This window comes from Parasteatoda tepidariorum, chromosome X2, assembly GCF_043381705.1.
Source record: "Parasteatoda tepidariorum isolate YZ-2023 chromosome X2, CAS_Ptep_4.0, whole genome shotgun sequence".
NCBI classification, from domain to species: domain Eukaryota; kingdom Metazoa; phylum Arthropoda; class Arachnida; order Araneae; family Theridiidae; genus Parasteatoda; species Parasteatoda tepidariorum.
Genome location: NC_092215.1, coordinates 10,320,660 through 10,345,678, shown reverse-complemented (window position 1 = coordinate 10,345,678; position 25,019 = coordinate 10,320,660). Strand labels below are relative to the sequence as shown.

The following is a 25,019-nucleotide window of genomic DNA, read 5'->3' as shown; positions in this document are numbered from 1 at the left end:
ATATATATATATATATATATATAATTATTGAGTCTAATGTATTCTGTTTTATGACCAAAATGGGAAGAAGTACACTTTAAAAATATTCTACGTAATAGAAATTATAAGTTATCATTTTTATGTAATCATTATAAGTAAATAAAATTATAATAAAGTTTAATTAATTGAATTTTTTTTTAAAAAGTATTTTATCGCATTCATCAGCTTATTTTCTTCTACGCAATATAAAGTAGAGGGCCCGATTATCCGGAACAACCGGTACCAAAGCCGATCCGGATAATTGGACAACTTGAAAAAACGGCTTTGAGAATGTTTTTAATTAATTTTTCAAGGCTCAGGATTAGCAGTTGTAGTAGTGCCTATTATAGCATATTGCAAGTGGCGTGTTTAAACAATTATTTTTAAAAAATATTTTACTTAGAAACCTGAATTATTAGAAACTTGCCACCCACATTGAAATTGAGAGGAAAGAGCGTAAAGTTCTTTTCAAGGTCACCGGGAGACAAAAGCTCCATTTTTCGACCCCTTTTGAGACATTCTGAAAATAATAAAAAAAATTGTAGTTTCGCGATTTTTTTTTTTTTTTTTAATTTTTTTTTTAAGGAAGTGGGGGGAAACGCAAGGTTCTTTAACGATCCGTATAATTAAACAATTCAGTAAAACGGCATGTACAGCACGAAATTTGCCTCTTTAAACTTGTATAATAACTTTTTTAAATATCTTTTATGTGTGCCACTTTTTTAAAGACGCCGCGAGGAAAAAGAGCAGCAGTTTGCAAACAACGCTCCAAGCAATTAATAAAAAAAAAAAGGAGTTTTCTATTCCCCTCTAAATCTAGATTCGACGCAAACATTTCTTTTAATATGGAAAAATAACAGCTCTAAGAAAGTTTAATTTTTCTCGAAAAGCTGGAAGAAACAGAATTCAAAGTGAAAATATTAAGTATTCTATAAACCAATAGCTTGAAAAAGACCTCAAAATATGTTTTAAACATTCTTATTTCAATCTAAATGAAAAAAGCAATTGTATAAGCGGAATAAGTCTGCTGTCTATTATTATGAAATAGCCAAAATAGGATAGGACTTTTTTCTCCCTAGAAAGAAAAGTATCTTTTTTTAGAACTGTTAAGAATTGAGAAGATTTTAGCTTTAAAAATAGCACGTATAGATAAATAGATTGAAATTTTTTGTTCTCTTTTGTTAAGAAATGTTCTTAACAACGTATCTTTTAATGAAGCACTTTCAATGACTGTTCTTTATCCTCAAAGTAGAATTCTACACATAAATTTTTTGTACCGTATTGTGAGCTTAAAACATCTCAAAAAATATAAATTGAAAAAATTTCAGAATCAACTTAATGTCAAAAGTGCATACAGAAATATTTTACCAAAACAGTTTTAGAGCTTTATTATCATTTTGAACTGTTAAAATACAATGACTGAAAATCGAATTTTATTTCTTGTTTGAATGGCTAGGATTTCGGCTTTATCCTCCCGACCGAACTTAACTGTCGAAAGGGTTGAGAGGAGGTGGAAAAATTCAAAATATGTCGTTAATTCTTTTTGTTTTTTTATTTTCACAAGCAAACTGTTAGTGGATATGTACTCTCTTCGACAGTATGTAATCGAACCTGTTTTTGTACTGTCTTCTTTTGTGCGATTATAATTTGTATGATTTTTTGTACGATTTTTTTATGCTGTGTATGAAGATTTTAATCAAATTGGAACGTAATTGACGAAGTTATCAATAAAGAGTAGGTTTTATAGACCATTTAGTTTTTTCGATTTTTGATATATTTCATCACTTTACATAAAAATTGCTTCAGCCAATTACATAACATATGTATCTAATTCTATAATCGCATAATTTAATTGTTGAAGTTTTTATGTAAATAAATGAAATTTACTATTAGCATATTGCGTTGGAACTCTTGAGTAGCAAAGGAAAAATTCATTGATCGCAAATTACACTAGCTTCGAGCTCTGTTTTGCTTGTTTTAGGGAATAAGTAAAAGAAGTTTACTTTTTTTATTTTCTGATCTGCACAAGTAACAAGTTCGCTAAATAAAGTGATTTCGTAAAAAAGAATGTTTCGTGCGTTTTAATTTTTAAATCTAATATTAATTGACATCTTTTAAGGTGCTTTCACATTCTTGGACCAGTAAGATAAAATTCTTTTCAAAGCGTAAATTGAATTTAAACTTATTATATTTTCTATTTATATATAAATTTTAAGATTTTTATTTTACGTTTAGATAGAATAAGGTAAAAGATTAAAAGGTAAGAAGTTAGATAAAAAGGTAAGGGCAAAAAGAAAGCGAAGAGGAAGGTAATTTCCTTGAAAACAAAGACTACGAATTTAAAACGAAGGTGGACGTGACTCTAGGTGATACTTTTTTTATGCTGTCCCTATCTACCACACAAAAAAAGTTTAAGTGTATTTCCACATTCAAGCTGATATTTTTCTACATTCGAGTTAAATGCGTTTGAGTTAAATACGTTCGAGTTAATATAAATTAAATTACGAGTTAATATAAATTAAGTTCGTACGATCTCATTAATTTTTTAGCTGTAAAATTTAGAGGTCATTTTTCTCTGTAAAGTATTAAATTTATCAGGTAAAATTAAGTGTTTGAGGTTTGAATTACATTTAATTAGTGAACCAAACACATAATAAAAACACAAATCAGCAAAATAGTTTCATTTCTAGTTGCGTTTTTAATGCCGAGAAAATAAACTTTATTCTTTAAAACCGGTAATCAATTATGAGGTAATTTTTATTTTTTTTATTTAATCGAAACAAACTACGTTTACGAAGATTTTAATGCATGAAATTATTTTTGCATTTTGCCAGAAAACTCATTTTATTAATGGAGTTATGATAAAGTATGGGCCGTGGCAGCCCAGTGGCCCGGGGTGTTCGATCCTCAAATCCGCTAAGACAGATGCGATATACGAGATGTGGTCGCTGCGCAGTACCATGGGTACAGGGATCTGGAGAAAATTTCCGTCCCCTTCAGATCTATGTTAAAATTGCAGGAGTGGCCTCACGAATGAGTGGCGCGACCATCTATCCTGGTGGTTTTGAGCTAACCGGTGCTTTCTTATCAAACGAAAGGCGCGTCTTCCTGGCTTAACTCAGAAAGGCTAATGTATGGCGTGCTTGACTTGTCTAAGTGTCTTAAGAAACAACAACAATATTAACTATTGGAGTATTACGTCGATGAGCATTTTATTTAAGACATAGCTCAAAAAGTGTGTTTAAAAAAATCGACACAGCACTCCATTTCATTTTTCAAACTTTTCTTACTAAAGTTGTTCTTTTTCTTTTAAAGGAAACAATAATAAACCTAAATAAATTCATATTATGATTTCATCCATTTGCTACATTTTTTAAAATTAATCTTTTTTGATATATTAAAAGTCAACAATTATTTTTAAAAGTTTATCACAGGTTCAATAAATCTACAATAGTGGTACTAACTTGACGCTGTTCAAATGTTGATTTTTTAATAAACCAATTTAAATCGCTTAAAATTCTGAATACGAAGAGATGCCTGAAAAGTGACATCAAAAATATACTTAGTTAACACAAATCCGGACTTTTTCCCATAATGATTATGCTTAAATTTTAAAAAAGTACGGTAAAGTAAGTTCGAAATTTCTCATTTAGTTGTTAAATTTGAGTTTAATGTTGAAAAGGCACATTTTGAATTGTGTCCATTTTTTATACACGCATTTTGAGCTATGTCCATTTTTTATAAATGCGTTTTGAGCTGTGTCCATTTTTTTATACACGCATTTTGAGCTCTGTGTCCATTATCTAAAAAAAACTCATTTCCAGCTGTAAAAAGCTCACTGATGGGACGATTAACTAAAGCAGAGTCAATAATCGATTTGGAATATAATGAGCAAAGTTTTCTGAGTGATAAAACTTTGTTCTCTTCTTTTTCTAAAACTATACGAAAATCCCTCGAACACTCCCATTATCTGTAAAAATTAAAAACACAAAACCTTTCGTAATTTTCCCACATATATTGTGTCAATGTCAGAAAACATTTGCTTTCGTAAGTATCTGATGCTATTCGGAAAATTCGACCTCATTGTCAAGAAGTAGAATAAGAGCTTTCAAAAGCAATCTGCTTTAAAGAAACATATAATTCTTACGCAATGTGAAATGCCATGAACCTGATCAAACAACTGCTAAATATGATTAAATGTCAAATAATGGTTAAACGACTGAAACTTCAAACATAAATGCATTTATTGGAATGTCTGAAGTATTAAACTTGTCATTATTTGATAATTTAATTGTTTATGATACTATGTATCACTTATTTCAGTTTTATAGACATTGAGGGTCATTTTTATATATTATTTCATATTTTTAATGTTTAGGGTACTTCAGAATAGCGTGGTTGAAACAAAAGGATATATATATATATATATATATATAATTTTCTGTTGAAAAAAATCATTCGTCAATACTTTCACCAACAAAAAAGTTTTTCACACCGAATTTACGATTTCATCGCCTTTGGCGAGGTTCGAATGCTTAGAGGGCCCTGATAACATGCAGAATAATAAATAGAATTATATTTTTTGAAAGAAGAAATGGGTTATTGCACTTTAACATAATTTGTTAAATATTATTTTAAATATAGTATTTTTAAATTGAGTTGTATATATCTCCGAAGCCAATTGAAGCCAACCCCTCTTAACTGTTGATCACTCTACTCCTCAGTAAATTCAAGATGGTGTCTAACGGAGCAATTTTCAGGTATTCATATCGTTTTCAAACGACAATTTTTTTAAAAAAATTCCAGCATTCTTCTGATCATTTTCGTATTTTACAACTTAAGAACTAGCATACGATGAGATGTGAATGAAAATAGAGACATTTGGCCCACCATTCAAAAATTTCCTAAATTGCCATAATTTTAAAACTTCGGGAAAAATTCATGCACCTACTCTCTTAGAAATACTTCGCTTTAGAGTTAAATTCATGTCCCGACCTGATAATACCATCAAAATAAATTGTGCACATAATAAGAGTATGCATTATTTTCGAAGTTTTATTATTCTCTGTCAGTAACAGGAAAATGATAATATTTAATATTCATTGGGGAAAAAGCATTTGAGTCATTCATGTGAAAGCAAATATTTAGGCAGTAATGCTCAATGCTCCAAAAATACTTTTTAAAGGCAATNAAAAATCTCAACGGCAAGAGAATTAATACCAACCCGTGCTCCGTCTACCACTGAGAATTTTTTACGTCAGGTGCGTGGCCGGTGCGAGCTGGTACGACAACCTTATTTTATTAATGTATATATATATATATATATTTACATTGATATCTTCGATTACTTGTATTCAATGTGTTCCACACACATATGATTTCTATAGCTGACTATGGCAATGTAGTTAATATACTAAAGGTTATACAAATAATGATTATAAATTTAAAAATGTGTAATCATAAAATTGTAATTGAAAAAGGTTATGATAGTAAAGAAAAACGTCACCATGTCTGTTACCATGTCATATGTAGAAATTTTTGGTGTTTTGTAAATGCCACTGGGGTTTTTACCGAGTCTCTCGACTCGGAGTGTCACGGTTGGAACCAACCCCTTCTCTCCTGAGGGGTCTCACGCAACGATGAGACCTAAATTTGCATCCTACTTTAAGGGGAGGATTATATCTTATTTTATATTCTTGAGGCTCTAGTTTTAAATAATGGCAGAAGATGCATTTAAAAAATTTGTAACGTAAAAGAAAGTTAACTCATAAGTGCGATTAAGGAATATATAAATTTAAGTTAATTAATATTTTAAATTATTTTTTATTGAAATTTTTTATTGCAATTTTATCCCAAATTTCGATTTTGCAAATTTTCGATTTTTAACTATTTTTATAGATTCTAGAATATTTTTCCAGTGTATTTGATCATGAGTAAAAATTGGCTAGACTCAAATTATAAAAATGCTTCTTCAATCTAGCAAATGTTCATGATAATTAAGTATCCCGACTAGCAAAAGTAGAATGAATTATATTTTTACAAAGGCTTTGTAAAAGCATACAAATATGAAATTCAGTCCAACCCCGCCATGGTTTGTAGTGAACCCCTGGATATAGTATGCGAAATGTTCACTCCCGTGTTTTGCTATGCACGTATGATATTATTTTTTGTGGATATAGTGAACCAAAAGGAGAGGAAATTGGTTATTATGAACTTTTTTCTGTCATCGACTGATTTTTTGTTTTTCATATTTTGGTAATTCTGAAATTTCTACATAAAATACATACCGATTATTAAAACCATCTATTTAGTGGAATGTAGCCATAAGCATACTTCTTCCATCTCAGTTTCCCATACCTAAATAAAGGCCATCCCTAAATTTTTTGTACTCAAGCCGAAGAGTAATGAAAAATAAAAGTTAACACATTTTTTGTTACTACATATTGATTTTTAATCATTTTTTTATTAGTCATTTATTTTAATAATATGTAATAAAAGGGAGCAGTTCGAAAAAATTAGTAAATATTGTTTGCAGTACGAATATAGTGAACTCCCGGTTATGATGAACCGAAATTTCGGTCCCTTGAGGGTTCACTATAACGGGGTTTGACTGTAGTAATAAAATTGTGCCAAATGTTGTTCTCAAGTTAATATATAAAGTATATAACAATTTACAAATACCCTCCTGTAAGTACAAAATATGTATAAAAATTGAATGTAAAAGCATAGGATTTATTAAAAGAGTTTATGCATAATATTTTAGGATTCAGTTTCCGTGGGAGTATTTCTGTGGCAGTGGCAAAAAAGCGTCGTTCATCCACTCATTCACATCATGAACATGTCATTAAATAACATGTCACTATAACGGGGTTTGATTGCAGTAATAAAACTGTGCCAAATGCTGCTCTCAGGTTAATATATAAAGTATATAACAATTTACAAATACCCTCCTGTAACTACAAAATATGTATAAAAATTAAATGTAAAAGCATAAGATTTATTAAAAGAGTTTATGTATAATATTTTAAGATTCAGTTTCCGTGGGAGTATTTCTGTGGCAGTGGCAAAAAAGCATCGTTCATCCACTCATTCACATCATGAACATGTCATTAAATAACATGTCACTATAACGGGGTTTGATTGCAGTAATAAAACTGTGCCAAATGCTGCTCTCAGGTTAATATATAAAGTATATAACAATTTACAAATGCCCTCCTGTAAGTACAAAATATGTATAAAAATTGAATGTAAAAGCATAGGATTTATTAAAAGAGTTTATGCATAATATTTTAGGATTCAGTTTCCGTGGGAGTATTTCTGTGGCAGTGGCAAAAAAGCGTCGTTCATCCACTCATTCACATCATGAACATGTCATTAAAGCCATCACACAATCCGTTGATAGCTATTCAAATCCAGCTTTTGTCAATGGTAATTATCTCTCAACAATTTCTTTTTTAATTCATCCTAAAACTACTTAAAGTTTTTTTATTAGAAAAATGAAGTGTATAACAAAGTGTAATTCTTCAGATATTATTGTTGTTTTCTGACATTTCAAGGAAATATACAAAACATTTTTTTTGTTTAGTTCTTATTTATTTATTTTTCTCCTATCTTTTACATTGTTTCTAGTCATTCAGAGTCATTTAATTTAAGAAACAAAATTCAGTGAATAAAAAAAGATATTTTTCATCAACACATTTTTAACACTAAGCGCAGCAAAAACCAAATAATCGAACAAAAATTTTCTTTCATTCTTTTTTTTTTAGTATAAACGAGCAAATATTGTTCCGTAACCATCCCCTTCAATGTTTTAAATTTTTTAAATTCTTCTTCAAAAGGAAATCATAAAAAGTATACACTGTATATATATGTTTCAAATTCATTTAATTTTAAAAAAAAATTCAGTGAATAACAAACAAAAAAATCAATTTTTCAGCAACACTTTTTTAACTGTAAGCGCAACATAAACCTACTAACCAAACGAAAATTTTCTTAAATTTTTTTAGTATGAACAAGCAAATATTGTTCTGTAACCATCGCCTTTACTGTTTTTAATTTTTTAAATTCTTCTTCAAATGAAATCAAAAAAGTATACGCTGTATATCTATGTTTCAAATTCATTTAATTTGAAAAAAAATTCAGTGAATAAAAAAAAACTATTTTTCAGCAACACTTTTTTAACTGTAAACACAACATAAACCAAATAACCGAACGAAAATTTTCTTCAAATTTTTTTAGTACAAACGATCAAATATTGTTCTGTAACCATTACTCTTGATGTATATATTTTTTAAATTCTTCTTCATAATGTAATCAAAAAAGTATACGCTGTATATATAAATATGCTTCCAGTCATTCAGATTCATTTAATTTGATAAAAAATTTCAGTAAATAAAAAAAAAATATTTTTCATCAACACATTTTTAACTCTAAGCCCTACATAAACCTAATAAACCTACTTACCGAACAAAAATTTTCTTTGCATTATAGTACTAAAGAGCAAATATAGTTCTATAACCATTACCCCTGATGTATATATTTTTTAAATTCTTCTTCAAAATAAAATCAAAAAAGTATACGCAGTATATATAGATATGTTTCTAATCATTCAGATTCATTTAATTGGGAAAAAAAATNAAAAAAAAAAAAAAAAAAAAAAAAAAAAAAAAAAAAATTTCATCAACACATTTTTAACTCTAAGCCCAACATAAACCTAATAAACCTACTTACCGAACAAAAATTTTCTTTACATTTTAGTACCAAAGAGCAAATATAGCTATAACCATTACCCCTGATGTATATATTTTTTAAATTCTTCAACAAAATAAAATCAAAAAAGTATACGCAGTATATATAGATATGTTTCTAATCATTCAGATTCATTTAATTGGGAAAAAAAATTCAGTAAATAAAAAAAAAACATTTTTTTCATCAACACATTTTTAACTCTAAGCCCAACATAAACCTACAAAGGAACCATCACCCTTACCATCACCCTTAATTAAATATACTTTATAATATACAATATATTTTATAAGTATATATTTTTTAAATTCGTCTTCAAGATGAAATCAAAAATGCATACGCATGCTTAGGGTCAAAAATTAATATGTAAGCGAGAGAAATAAAGAACGCTATCGAAATATAACGAATCACTGGAGAGGAAGGAGGTATGAAAATATCAAAACTATCTGAAACATGGAGGTATTTCTAGTTATCGCCATTTAACTCCTATTTGCTGCGTCCAGCAATCGAAGATGTTAAGATGCACTCTCTACCATCTTCTTCAGTAGTGATTCCTTAGATGTGATATACATACACAGCTCGGGAACTGCGGTTGCCATTGGCGAAAAAAAAATTTTGTGTGGAGATTCTATTTTTCGCTTTTCAATTTCGATCTGGCATTTCTTTTATTATTCAATATTTAAGTATAAATAAATCGGTCTGAGAATTGAACTTGAGCATAATTTTTTTCTCCCATTCCCGCCCGTATATTCAACAACCATCGGAGACAATTCCGATTTTTCTTAATCTCCACACTGCCCCCTAATTTTCGAATTCCTGATTCCGTGTTTTGCAATAATATCGTGTTTAAAAAATAGAAATTTAAAAAAATCGTTTTGAAATCCTTAGGAATAACTGCGGAATTGCAATTGAATACCACGTAGCTTTACGATAAACTCGATACAAAATCGAACTAACGTGGTCGAAAATCGAATTATTCCATGGGTATAACACAATTTCGAGACCCCTGGCATGACTGTATTGTGAACAGCATTACGCACAATGAAGACTTTACTTCCCAGACAAGCTGTGTGGGCTTCATGCCACCGTTGAGGATTGAACTCCAGAACCTTAACAATGACAGCTCAGTGGCTTTAACCACGGAGCCATCGCAGCTAGATAATTCATCTACATTATTTTTATTTTAGTTTATTAATTATTTTTTAAATATTTATTAAATATGTGTTTCAATATTTTATAAAAACATAATATATAGAACTATATACTATGTAGGATATCCACCACCATTTGATACCCAGGTATCCAAAACTAGTCTTTCAAGTCTTTTAACTTCAAATGGAGAACAAACAACATTAAAAGAATTCCTACTACAAGTTTGTCCGATTGACATTCTAGCCTGGCCTGACAAAACTTGGCCTTTCAAAATAGTTGATGTTATAAAGGTAAACCTCTTCAAATTTCTATTTATTGTGTTGGCAATTAAGGTCCCTACCGTTTTATGAAATTTAACATTTCGTTAATCATAAAATGTTTTTAGCAAACTCTTTCGAAAGAGACTGTTTTACTCTATGAAAATTTCGCCTTTTTTTTTGTTTTGTTAATTTTTAAGTTATTAAATGGAATTTCAAGTTAAGCTTTCACCTCTCTCTTTATGCTTTTAACTAGAGTTCAAAGGATGCGAAAGCTGCTTGTGACATTTGTGCTGTGGATGGAATGGAGTGGGTACCAGAACTCAAAGAACCGCTCGTAATTGGTATGCAAAGAATTTAAAATTGGAAATCTCACAGACACACTTTGTTCTGGCCATCTAGTTAAGAGCGATTAAACGAAATTTTACGTCAAACGGTAAAAGAACTAAGAGAAAGAGAGAGAGAAATGTTCCCACATTTTAAACTTTTAAAAAGTTTAAAAAACTGGCCTATATTTTGTGACCAACCTAATATTAAATCTCAAAAATTTTGTTCAGTAATGGGATTCAGTCGATACATGCCTATTCGCGAGTACTAGTTCTTAACGAAAAAATTTCAAATGTAGTATAATCTTGTAATCTATTTGTTCTTGTAATCTATTTATTTCCTGTAAACTATATTGTTTTCTTTTTTTTTAATTAAAAATTTTTCATCGTATCAGTTCTTACAATCCTTGCAATCTAAATCTGCATTCCTTGTTGTTTGTTGACAGCATTTTGAAATATGTTTGCCAACATATATATGTTGCCAGCATCTAAAAATTTTTTTTGGTGATTTGATGCTTTTATATTCCGAAATCTTTTAAAACCATTTGTTTAACCCAACATATCCTTTTTTTTGTTGACTTTTTGCCCTTAAATTCAACATTTAATTCAATCCCATGAGCTGAGTTCAACATACAAATAGTTTTTTTCTGTCTATTTTTGGAAGATTGCAGACATAATGCCGATAGTCAGAAATTATGTGAATGAGGTACGCAGGGGAACTACAAATCCCCACAGGTTTTTAGAAAAATCAGATATTTTGTCAATTTTACAGTTTTTGTTTTTGAAATGTAATTTTCTGTTTTCTGTAAAATTTTCATTTTATTCATGCTTATTAGTTGTATTTCTTTCTTACTTTTATTATTGCTTATTAATTTGTTTATTGCTGTTAATTTTTTAAAAAAAATGGGTAAAAAGTATAAGCTCCGTGAGGAGTAGTACACCTCGCTTCATTGAGCATCAAAGCATGCAATATAAAACAAATGTTATATTAAAGTGGTTATATATAATTTAGAGAATTTAAACAAAGTTCAGTCAATGCAAAATGCTATGCTTTGTTTTTTTAAAATGTGCAAAAAAGGCCCAATATTTATACGGTTCCCCACTGAAACCATTACAACACTCCCGACAGCCGAAATCTCAACACAAACAAAAGAGCAATAATTTAAACACGAAATAGTTGCCAACTGGTATTTATATAGTGTTTGTAAAAAGAGATGAATTCTCTGTTGTTAAAACTTGGGATTAATATTGAAAAAACGCATTTTGTGCCACTTTCTTACATTTCAAGCCATATCCAATTTCTTAAACACGCATTTTGAATTGTATCTTTAAAGAAAAGCACAACGACGATATATTTCATCATTTTTATCTGTTAATGATTACATTTTCAAAGAATTAAATTAAGTATATAGAACACATAATTTGTAAAAATTTATATATTCCATTTTTTTTCAGGCACCCATTTGTGGACTTCTAATTATTACAGTTCCAGTTGTCGATTATGAAAATGACAAAGATAATTGGTGCCGTCCTCTGTGTATAATTCAATGTCTTACTGCCCCTATGTTTGTAGTATTTGCTCTTGGTAGTAAGTTTATATATTTTAGTATTAGCTATACATAAATGTACAGTGCGCAAAAAAAATAAATAATAATAAATAAATAAATGGATCACCCTGAATAACTTTTGATCTATGATAGGATCTTCACGTTCTAGGACTCAATCTTAATGGTTCGAAGGGATGATCGCAAATATCCTAATTAATTAGTGCAGACGATATTTTAAGTTACGAAATCAGACACAAAACTTACTTTCTTTGAATAAACACACCTTTTTTCGACGTATATGGTCCCTATAGTTTAGTCATTAGAGTGGTCCAAAGTTTAAACCCCTTAATATTAATTTTACTTTTTGCGTATTTCACTATATCTCGAGAACTTTTAAATCGAATTGAAAAGATTTTGCACTAAATTATAAGACTCGTTTTTCCAAAGATAATTCCATGCAAAATATAACTTTAAAAGGAACTTTTTTTTATTATTTTAAGGTATAAAAATTTTTACATCATTTCAAAGAATGCAATTCTAATTGGCAAAATATAACATTTGAGCAAAATCGGTCGAATAGTTCTTGAGAAATCGCATTTTTAAAAATTTATTTCGTATTTTGAAAATTTAACGCAACCATCTTACGTAGAGTTAGCATATTGTTCGAGCAGCGAGATTAAGTTCTTTTTACAAATTATCATTTGGGATTAAATTTCGAAGCTCATATATATTTGACAAAGTAATAAGTGTTTTTCAACGATTTTTTTTTTTTTTCAAATGACGATTCATACGTCTTTAAATGACGATTCTTATAATGATTCTTTTTCTTTAAACACAAATAATAAATCAGGTAACAAATATTCATATACAAGAAATACTACTGAAGAGAGTGTCAAAATACAAGGATCACGTTGTGAATAAAAAAGGTTCCAAAAAACACCAAAAACGGTGACCCGAAAATATAGACAGTTAAGAGCTCGCAGTGCCCCCTAGTGTTGAAAACACCATCCATATCTGAATTTAACATTCGAGGCGAGCTGTTATTTTACTGAGGGAAGCCTATAACTGTTAAAATTCTCCTGGTGAGACACTAAACATCCAGACGATTTTTTTTTTATTTCGTGATACGCCGTTTCTTTTTTTTTTTTTTTTTTTTTTTTTAATANCGCCGTTTTTTTTTTTTTTTTTTTCCTTTTTTTTAATAGTGGACACTTGGCTCTATTTCCCATAGGCCTCAGAAATGCCAGAACTGCTAGTCTCTTAGGGTTACCCAGTGGTCACCTGCGGCTAAGTCACGGCGATGGAGTAGCGTCGCCCACGTCATACAGTCACAAACCCGTTCATATCCGTTCAGGTTACATTCACACAGAAGAAAGGACATAGAACAGAGAGAGAGAGAGAGAAAGTTACATCCATGTCAACGGTGGGATTTGAACCCACAACCACTGGCCTGTAGTGCAGTACAGCAGCGTTTCCCAAAGTGTGGTACGCGTACCCCCCAGAGGTGTGGGAGTAGTTTAGTGGGGGTACGCTTTCTTATGCGAAATATCTTACAACAAACGAAAATTTCAAAAAATTTTATTTAAAAACAAAGCTAGCCATGATTTTCTATTGGTTATTTTTTGCAGAGTTAGCCAGTTGTGCTTTTTAACCAATTGTGCAATTTTTTCACAGTAAAAATACATTCATTTTTTTTATTAGTGGTACACAGCGTTACGAAAAATTTAGAAAGGGTACACAAAAGTCAAAAGTTTGGAAAACACTGCAGTGCAGTAACCACTAGAGCAGTGATCGGTTTACACCGCTTCTTTACCCATGTTGATTCGAATCACCCTAAATACCAGAAAATTTCTACATTGCAAACTTTAGCTTCCATGAATTACTTTAAAAGGACGCTATATTGCGGGGAAAACTTTCCATGAGAAATTCTGTTTTTCTCCCATCGGTATTATAAAATATAAAGTTTAGAAAAAAGATATATCTAGAGTAAACCGTGAAGTTTCAATGCTGGAAAAATATAAAAATGCGTAATCCAAACCAATCCTGCCGTAATTTGATTCTATTTTGATTTTAGTAAAACAAATTTTAGAAACGTTATGGTTTACCTGAATTACTTTCATTGGTAAAAGAAAATTTGGCGTCTTCTTAATCTTCATTCTTCTTCTTTTAATTCCAAACTTAACTTCCACCTCTAACTTCCTGCTAACTATAGATTTAACCATTCTATAATAGTTCTTGCAGAGCCGCGAGAGATAAAGCGTTCGCTTTCCAATGTGGCGAACCGGTCGAATCCCAGTCGATACGAATTCCGCATCCGGCTTGCACCGACCACAGTGCGGACGTGAAATATCCTCCATCGTAGACGAATCATGGGTCAGAGTCCTCTTGCCGTCAGGCTAACCGTGGGAGATTCTCGTGGTCTTCATCTCCATGTAACGCAAATGCTGGTTAGCTCCATCGAAAAGCCCTCCACGAAGGCAAATTTCTCTCAATACTCGATCCAGAAGTTCCCTTGTCTTCTGGATTGGGTTCAAAATTACAAGACTACGGAGTTGAACATTAGTAGTCGTAAACCCATAAAATTGGGTTTGCTGTTCAACGACGGTTATAAAATAAAATATAAAATAGTTCTTGCAGAGTGAACTTGTTTCTCATTATGCTACGAAATTGCTGCTCCGTTTTGGTTATAAATTCATATTCAAGACTGTTTACAAAATTAAAGGTCGTATCGTTATTGAAAATCACATTTATCACATACCTTGTCAATGCAACCTTGGCTACTTTGGGCAAAGCAAACGCCATTGGAAATGTAGCTTGACCTGATTTGCTTCCCGTCTACCGCGGTATTTCTAATTTTTTCCCCTTTTGATATCTTTGCGTTTTCTTTTTTAAATTTGAATTGCTTTCTTCATTTACGTCTGGTGAGCCTTGAGAATGGGTGCTTATTTTTGAGCACTCGAGATACCTTCATAATTTAAGAAACCAATGAAGTGTTTACATTTCATTAACATTTTCATAATAATGAGTTTACTTTTCTAATAAGTTAACTAATAAATATTTCTTTGCTGATACAGAAAGTGAAATAAAATTAATTAAAAAAGTCTTTATGTACTAATTAATAAAAGTTGTTTCTTTTTAGAATACAATGTGATGTTGTGGAATACTATGCCTCTGTGGGGTGTCATTTTGATTGCTTCTGTAATAGTTGCGTTTGTTGTTTTTTTCACATCGTCCAATGATTCTCAGCCAATTTATCATTCTATGTTTGGATTCATTGGATTCGTCGCATCTGTCGTTTGGGTATACCTTCTAGCATCAGAAATTGTTTCATTATTAAAGGTAATTTTATCCAAATTGAGCATTTNTATATATATACCTATTTTTACCATAGCCTGTCAAATGACCGGACTTTATTCTACAAACATATTTCTTCTAAATATTATTATTTCGATAATTCGTATAATTATTCTTATAATTAATATTATTTCTTCTAACAACTTGTGCTTTCTTGATTGTTTCGACATTTTTCTGGGTAAAAACTAACAGTTCGAAACGAAGTAAAGCTTCCAAAATAATGTATAAGCTACTTACAAAAACAATTAGTTTTTTTTTTCTTTTTTGTTTTTTTTTCTTACGCAAATATGCTATCTTAAATTTTTAGGTGCTTTCTTGAAATTTGAATTCACAGTCATTCTGCTTGAACTAACTACGCAACAGTCTTTGCAAAAATGTGCAACTAATTGAATGCAATACGTTGAACACGCTTTACATCGTAATTTCTGATCTGATTACCTTATACAAACAAAATAAAAAAGAATCATAGAATATTAATTGTATATAATTGTTAGAAAAAGTCATGCAAATGTGCAAAAATGATAAAATGATCATTATCGATGCAAAAGTTCTTTAACTGTCATTTGACCGTTTATGGTATGTTTAGTGTTAATGCTAGTCCTTGCAAAATGTATATGACAAATAGTTTTAGAAAAACGGGAAAAAATCAAGAGTTTCGGAAAATATTGGAAATTGTGAAGGAAAACAAGGCTGTACCATTTCCTAATGAAAGCTTTATAACAACTACAATCTAAAAAAGGGCAACATTTTCATTTCAGTACATCATATACTTCAATTCAATTACAACAGTCGATCGACAACGTATTTTTTTCAAACGCTTAACTTATTAAATCTTGCATAGCTTTACTAAATCAGTTTTAAATTTAATATTTAAAAAATTACTGAATATAATTACAACTTCGACATTTTTCAAAAAATATCAGCTAAATATATATTATGATTACTAAAAAATATTCATATTTTTATAAAGTTGCTTATGTGAGGTAATAAAAAAAATGACATAAAACAATTTTATTTCTCAAAATATACAATCATAGATCAAGCAAAAAGTAAATTTAAATTATTACCCATAATACTCCTTGCAAAAGGATTCTGGTATTTTGCGGAAAAAATTTAATGCATTGATTTAAATTTTAACTCCAGGGGAATAAAAAGAAATAAAATATTTTTCACAATTTTCCCAAAAAAGCCCGGTTTATTCCCCTGAAAAAAATCGGGCTTTTTCATCCATTGCAACTCTGCCGATAAATAGTTTTAAAATTAAATAAAGGAAAAATGAAGTTCGATAATATTGTGATGTGGTTTAGTTGTTAACATATTCAAAGCTGAACAAAGTTTTAACGGGCTCTGGGACAAAATTTATTACGGGTCCTCAAACCATAAAAAGCCTTATTTTCCTATTTTTAGAAATTTTGAATACCCAACTTTCAAAATTTTAGTTTTAATATAGTTATAAAGAAATTCTCTGCAATTTTCTTTAAAAAAAATGAAAAAACTAATTAGTAATCACTATATTATTCTGGTCCCTCTCTATCTCCTTAAATACGACCTTGCGTATGTTTATTTATTTATCCGTATTATGTTATCCATACCATACTATTTGATGATCCATATACTAATGCCACCATGATCTATGCATATGCCCGATAGTATGCTATATACAAAGAATGGTCAAATAGAAGAACCTTTGTCAAATAGAAGAAGAGATAGCAGAAAAATAGATCTAGGATTACTGTGGGAAATTCAGAGCGTTTGACGAATTGCGATATGCTTGGCCAGGGAGGCCCTATTGTTAGTTTCGTACAAAAACCGCGCCAATTAGCTATTGTTTTTGGTTTACTATTAATTCTTAAAGATGATCCAAAGACAATACTGGAGTATTTTTTTATTTTTTTTATTTTATCCGTCGTTGAACAGCCGACCCAATTTTGGGTTTACGACTACTAATGTTCAACTCCGTAGCCTTGTAATTTTGAACCAATCCAGAAGACAAGATAACTCCTGGATCAGTACCCCCGGAGGTCTTGATTTGTTATGGAAACATGGAGGACTTTGCGACTCAACAGATTAAACGTGCATCACTCACCATTTACTACACGGGGAGTCTTCGGCCAGCGGGATCGAAAACACGAACTCTTGGACATGGGCCCAGTGCCCTACCAACCGGGCTATCCCAGCCTAATACTGGAGTATGCGCAAAATGTAGTCACGATTCAAATCAGATAGCTGAATTAATCACCCTGGCTTTGCACCATGCTCCTTAACCAGTCGATTACATACTCTTTACATACTCTTAATCACCAGAAATATTACATTAGAGTGGATTCCGAACCACAAAGACAAGATCGGAGAAAGTGCTGTGAGATAGGACAATGTTCATATATCGTCTACAATCGCTTCACTGACAGATCACATTATTTAAGGTTCATCACCGACACGATCACTTCATCATCGAAAGATCACGATTATTTTGCCGATATGATAAGTTTTAATTTATATTTTGTGCCAAATTTCCTTCATAGTTGCTCACGGTTTGATCTCTGAAGATTTTATTTGAAATTTTTCGATAATTAATGTCCATTATTTGATTTCAATTATAAATATGCCCTTAAATAACTTGTTTATTTAAAATTCCGTTATTTCTGAGAAAGTAATTGAAGACAAAAGTGGGAAAATGGTTTATGACCATATAAGCTAATGGTGAGAAAAAAACGATTTTCAGTATTTGAGATTTTCAAAATAAAATTTATTATTTTTAATGTTGAAAAAAAAATTTAAATTTGAGAATCAGGTTGGACAAGAACCGTTTTTTCCTCAAAATTCCACTACAATAAATACTTCTTTACGAGTATTCCCGCCATCTTCCTCACTGTCCTTTTCTTTGTTCCTCTTCTTTACGAGTGACAGGAACTGTTTTTCCCCTGCACGGTGCAATAATTCACAGGAAGAACCAATTTTCCTCGTCAATGTTTTGTCATAACTGAATAATCCTCAGAATGCAACAAATGGCAATCCAATCGTCAGTTTTGTCAAAAATGGACTTAAACCGTTCTTCCTTCTTGATCTTTAATTATTAAGTATTTGCACCATAGAAATTTCCTAAGTTTGAAATGAAGTTCATGTCAACCTTATTTTTTATCAAATTTTTAATTTATAAAATATCTTTCTTTTTCTGAAACGATTCAAAAGTACAACAATTCAAAAAATTTTACCGTTCAAAAAACAAGTATATTTATTAAAAATAATTGTTCTAAAAGTTTAGGATTGGTGCTTTTGTTATTCCACTGAAATCAATTTCCAAAAGCCCTTCAACCATATAACAAGAAACGAGCTTTAAAGATCATGATGGGCAATAATTAGATTAATATAATAATTAAATAATTGGATTTTTACAGTAGAACTAATCCCAGATAGCAAAATAAGTTTTATTTTCACTCAGCAAAAACCTTTTAATGTAAACCTAAAAATGCTTTTAATGTGGTTTTCCGTGTAAACCTTCTAACCTTAAAACGAGATCTGTGGCAATTTGCTCTATTCTACGCACATTACCCTAATCCAAANTTTTGACCACAAATGACCACTCTTCTATATAAAAACCTTAAATCGAGGTTGACTTAGGGTTTTCAAGGGTGAAAAATCTTTCAATAAAGCTAGTCTCAAGGTGAGAATAATCTTAAATCTAGGTAAATATAAGGTTTCTTTTCGCAATGTCTTGTATGCTCAGCTAAAATCCACCTTGTCAGGAAATTTTAATAGACAGTTCAATTTGATCCTATCGCTAGTGTGACGTCAACTAAAACGTCATTATGGACCTAAGTGACCATTTTATCTAAGTGACAATACTTTTCAAAAAAGCTTTAAAAAATAATTTTTCATCCTTTTAGGATGAAAAGTTTGAAACTGCAATATTTTTGCTTTATCGAAAAAATGTTTTTAGTACAAACATTTTCGATACAATAAAAAGATAATTCTGACACAAGATTGCATGCAGGTTGCATGCTTTCTGGGAATGTATCAATGCTGGGGACAACTACGAGGAAAAATATGTAAAAGGTTTCGTTATACCAAAGTATGTTTCTGTTAGGTATAAAGCTTCACCGTAAAGGACTAGAAAAGCTTAATTTATTTAGTTCTAACTGAATGGTTTATAATTTAACATGATATCTTAATGATATTTCAAACAATAAATTTTATTTTATTTCAGACTGTGGGAGTAATTTTTAAACTAAGTGATACAATCCTTGGCCTTACAGTCTTAGCATGGGGAAATAGCATTGGAGGTAACAAATATTTCACTAAATTTTGGCTAATTTTATTATTTATTTAAACAACTAAAAATATCTTTTATTTTTGCAGATTTCATTTCAAATCTTTCAGTCGCAAGGCAAGGTTATCCTAGAATGGGAATATCTGCTTGCTATGGTGGACCACTTTTAAGTATCCTTTAATCATCATCGGAAACCGTTAATAAAAAAATAAAAAAAGTGAAAAATTACAGCTGGTTTTATTTGAAGTATTTAATATTGCAATGAATGTTACACTATTAAGCCTCAAATGCTCCAGAAATGTTGAAGTTCAAAATAAATAAATAAATAAAAAGAATAAAAATGTCTCGACGAATTCTAAAATAAATAATTTTTCCCTGAAAAGTATACTAAAAGTGTAAGAAGTAAAAAATACCTATTTATATCGAATAAAAACGAAACGGTAAAATTGAGGTTCAAAAAATCAAACTTACACGAATTTAGATGCACGTATCAGTTTTTGTAGAATGCAAATGAAAAAAAGTAATTTTAACCTTAAATTAAAAAACATATGTCATTTTTAACAATTGACCAAGGTCCTTTTCTTCAATCGGACAAAAACTTTTAACCGACTCTCACTGCGTATTTTTATTTAAAAAAAAATTCAAAAATTTATTATTTTTTATAGCATCTTTAAAATCTACATATATTTTAGAATTAAAGTATACAACAAAAATTTCGCAAATTTTTTATTTTTATTTTTTACAAATATAGAATTAGATCTTAAAAAAAGGTTATTGGAAAATTGAAATTGAAGAATAATCAAGTTGAAGGAAAATTTTGAAAATTAATCTAGGTTAACTTATTATTTATTTCATAAAATGCAAAGTAAAATGTACTAGGCAAAACGTATATACTAACGCAAGCAAACATGCAAAACTCTTATTAGAAATGAAGTTTAGTATGATTAATTTTGAAACGCGAGCGCTTAAAATGCTGCAAAACATGCTTGTATAATCTGCAGAAATATGGATAACTAACGCCATCTGTTAACCTAGATCTGAATAAACACTTAAACATCACTGAAAAGCTTAAATGAAAGCGTGGGCGAGAAAAAGATCGAAGTTCTATGCCGTTTTTTACGTCATCGGTGGTTAATACAATTTTTTTTAAATATCACTAGTTAAAAATAATGTTTTTTCTTAAAAAATTTAATAACTTATTCAAACAAATCAACATTAATTTAATTGAATAATTTTCATTTAAATATTTCTGTTACAGATTATTTCTTTTTTTTAAAATTAGTTATAACAATCATTCTTTTGTCAATAAATAAATTAAAATCTTCATTGAACTAATTTTAAGTACTTTTTTTCGTAGTACAATTATTTCTCTATCTCTGATGCATTAAACTTTAAAAGCTATAAAATGAAACACTTGAATGCAAAACTTTTACTTCACGATCTGCAGATATATTTTAAAAATTTTCCATGATTTTGCAAAGTCAATACAGAAGTTTCTGCAACTGAACATATATAGTCTTTTAACTTTCAGGTAGATTTTTTTCGTTTTATAAACAAAAATATGCCATCGCATACACTTTTCGAAACATTTTTTTTAAAGAGCTTATAACTAACGCTAATACTGACGCTTTTAAAAAGTTTTTACGATAATGCATTAAGTGAACAGATGAGACAATGAAAAAAATTGGAAAATATGACAACCAAAGTTGACTTCTTCAGGGGGTACCTGCCTCGGATTATTCTTCTGTGTTTTATTGTATTTTATGCATTCTATTCTTTCCTGGACTTTGGCAAAACCTTTGGGTTATAGAGAAAGCAATTTTAGACATTTGTCTTGCTTTCTCGATAGAAAAGGTTTTGCTTTTATGACAGCCGAGGCTGGTACCCCCTGAAGAGGTCAGCTTTGGTTGTCAAATTTTCCAATTTTTTTCATTGTCTCATTTGTTTATTTCCTTTTGGACTCACTGCTGCTAAGCGCGTTTTTCCAAAGGATGTATTATTATTAGTTTTGATTGCTTTAATATTTTGAATTCTTTACTTAATTAAGTGAACAGATTATTTGATTTGTATGTAACTGAATACTGATAAAATATGCAAGAAAAAGTTGCAATACAGGGTAGTTTGCAATCACCTCCCTCAATATACATTTTGAATATTATTGACCATTTAACCAACTTGAAATCAAAACAGTATACATTTGATCGTACCTATGTACTGTTACTCATGAAGAAAAGTTTTAAAAATTTGAATAGCTTAATAATTGAAAATTCATCAAGCATGAAATAAATAACTACAGCACATAAAAGTATATTGTTTAAAAAAAAAAACATTCCTTAACTATTTCAAAGATTTACTCTTAGGTATAGGAATACCTTACACAATTATGATAATCAGAGGTGGACAACCACTACAGGTATGTCATATCAAATCATTTTTACAGTATATTTTATCTATTTTTAATCAAAAACTTATTAAAAGTTACGCACAGTTTTAGTTGCCCAGTATAAACATCCTAACAACAGCTACGACTGAATGTAAACAATAACAAGCTTCCTCAAACCGGAAGAAATGTAGAAAACTTACAGTGTATGCTTCCGTTTATTTTATGCTTACGAGGCGATATAAAAGCAAGTTTAATATTCTAAGTTTGTGTAAAATAGCACCGTTTGTTATTTTTTGGTTAGCATCATAGCAAGCTTGCGGAGTCTTGCGAATTAATTTGTTGTTTGTTTCGTCGTAAGTCTTACGACTAATTTTAACCACTAGCGCCATCTGCACTTAGCTTTACACGGTCTACCATCCATAGTTTATATGGATGATTAATCGTGAAGCAGCACCGAGACTCTATTTGGATGGCGCACGGGTTTGAAATTTGTTGTAAGACTTCCGGGTTAAATTCGATTGATTTTTACGCCTAAGCTTGAAAAAGCGCACCATCCAATATTACACTTGTAGTTTTTACAATATAACACATTCTTTCAATTTCAACGGAACAAACAACAAATGAATTCAAAAGACTCCGCAAGCATGCTATGATACTATACAAAAAATAACAAACGGCCCATCTAATATGGTGCCCCTGAAAGAGTGGCCAACAAATCTCTTCTTAGATGACCAGGTGGGTCATTCTAAAAGGTGGGCATTGAAGAAAAAATTACTGTCCTTGTTGCAAGTCGTGCATCTTGATACATTAGTTTTAGCATATTGTCCGAGCTGCGAGATTAAGCTCATTTCACAAATTATCATTTAGGTTTAAATTTTCAAGTTGGTATATTTCCTATGCGCTGCACAATCAGTCTTCCCGATGAGCAGACCTAGTGCGTTCTCCAGAAGTGGTATCCACTCTTTCAGGACCACCACAATGGATGAGATACCGTTGACCATGTTAATCTGGACGTCTAGTTTCTGCCACACTAAATAGCAGCACCGAGACTCTATTTGGATGCTAAAGTGCACTAGGAATTTAATTTTGCCGGAAATGCCAAGAGCCAATAAGGCACTCCAGGGATCTTTTACATGTCGCATAATCATACGACATGGCAGCTGAGGATTTTCTGCATCCCGAAAATCCGGTGTCTGGGCCGGGGATTGAACCCGCAGACTTGGGCTCAGAAGGCCGACGACAAACCAACAGCGCCACCCAGGTATATTGTTGACAAAATAAAAAGTATTTTATAACGATTCTTTTTTTTCAAATGACGATTTTTATGTCCTGAAAAGATAGTTCTTCAAATGACGATTCTCTTTTTAAACAAAAAAATAAATCAGATTACAAAGACATGTATACAAGAAATACTGCACAAGAGTCTCAAAACACAATGATCACGTTGTGAGCGAAATGGTTTTAAAATACACCGGAAAGCGTAACCCGGAAATATAGGCATTAAAGAGGTTGTAGCTCACCTTAGTGCAAAAAACGCCATCCACAACGCTAATAAGGGATAATACTCAAAACATGGCAGCCTTACACTTAATATATGTAGTGATATTAAATTTTTGAATTTGTAAATCGACTTGTTAAAATTCATAAATTACAGAAAACTCTTATGAATTTTAAAATAATGCATAAATTTTAAAAGAAACCCCCAAAAAAATTTATCGTAGGAACTCTAAAAAGAAAAATTTACGCTCTTTCACATGAATTAGCAGCAAAAATTGCTTTTTTAACATGCAATCAATTTTAAAAAATTGTCAGCCTAGCTTAGGACAACCGAGAGATTTTTAACAATTTATTAGGTATATTTTGTATAAATTTTTTCCATTGTTTCGTATTATTCTGATACTATTTTTTTTTTAATTTTAGCTGAAATACGAGAGATTAACGACCCTTTTGTATAGTACTCTAACAATCATCCTACTCTCAACGATTGTGACTATCACAGCTCTTCGATTCCAAGCTAAACGATGTTTTGGTATAATATTAATATGTATGTATTTCGCTTTCTTAGCTATTGCTATTATTTTAGAAACAGGAATCATTTGAATAATGCTAATGAACTTACAAAATAAAGCTTTAGCTAACAGAAAGTGGGTTTGAAAAAGCAAAGTGAATAAGAATTTAGAAAAATGATTAGAAATGGAACAAACTAGTTTTGATGCTGAGTACTTTATAGATAACATCAAGGCTGTGTCATTAAACTCTTAACAAACGGGTTTTAATTGACAATAAAGCTAATATGTGAAGTAAATGTGATAACCAAAATCTACAAATATATAGTTGTAAAACATTTTCTTGTTATTAACATCTTTTATGTATATTTTTCTATGTGTGTACACAAACTTATTATAAATAAAGAAAAAAAAATTCTGAAGAAAGAACATTTCTTAATTAGCATCAACAATACCTCGGAAAATTTGTTATACATTTGTGAAATCTTTTACTGCCCAATAATTTTTAATAAATATTCCTAGCATAAACAATCTACACAAACGCCCACATTTTCGTTTTTTAAAAGTGCAAAATTATAGTACATAATTTGCATAATTATGTATATCATATCCAGTGTCATCTAATCTATCACAAAAATTAACTTTCATATACAGGATGGTCATAATTAAAAAATCAATGATTTAGATCAACACGAGTTCGTTCTAGTCGGCGGATGTCGATGAAACTTGGCTTATAGATTGCATGGATCATAAGATAAAGAAATCTGCAATCGTAAAAAAAAAAAAAAAAAAAAAAAAAAAAAAAAAAAAAAAAAAAAAAAAAAAAAAAAAAANAAAAAACCTAAATTAAGTACGTTCCCCTTCCAATGAGGTGACCAGGTTCGAATACCAGCGATGACTGGTCAATTCGAACTCCACGCACAGCTTGCACTGCCGCAGTTTCTGTTTAAGTCGTCTGAACATT

The 25,019-nt window shown here is 30.5% G+C and overlaps 1 protein-coding gene across 1 annotated transcript in view; it reads left to right on the top strand.

Moving 5' to 3' along the window:
• LOC107445780 (mitochondrial sodium/calcium exchanger protein) overlaps positions 1 to 24,481 on the top strand; it is a gene marked incomplete in the record, with an annotated part of 50,311 nt that extends 25,830 nt beyond the window's left edge. The window contains 8 exon segments of the mRNA XM_043042174.2: positions 7,312 to 7,446; positions 10,036 to 10,205; positions 11,954 to 12,086; positions 15,185 to 15,384; positions 19,604 to 19,679; positions 19,756 to 19,836; positions 22,015 to 22,079; positions 23,970 to 24,481. Coding sequence (XP_042898108.1) covers positions 7,312 to 7,446; positions 10,036 to 10,205; positions 11,954 to 12,086; positions 15,185 to 15,384; positions 19,604 to 19,679; positions 19,756 to 19,836; positions 22,015 to 22,079; positions 23,970 to 24,149 — 1,040 coding nt within the window.
• Positions 24,482 to 25,019: the final 538 nt, after the last annotated feature.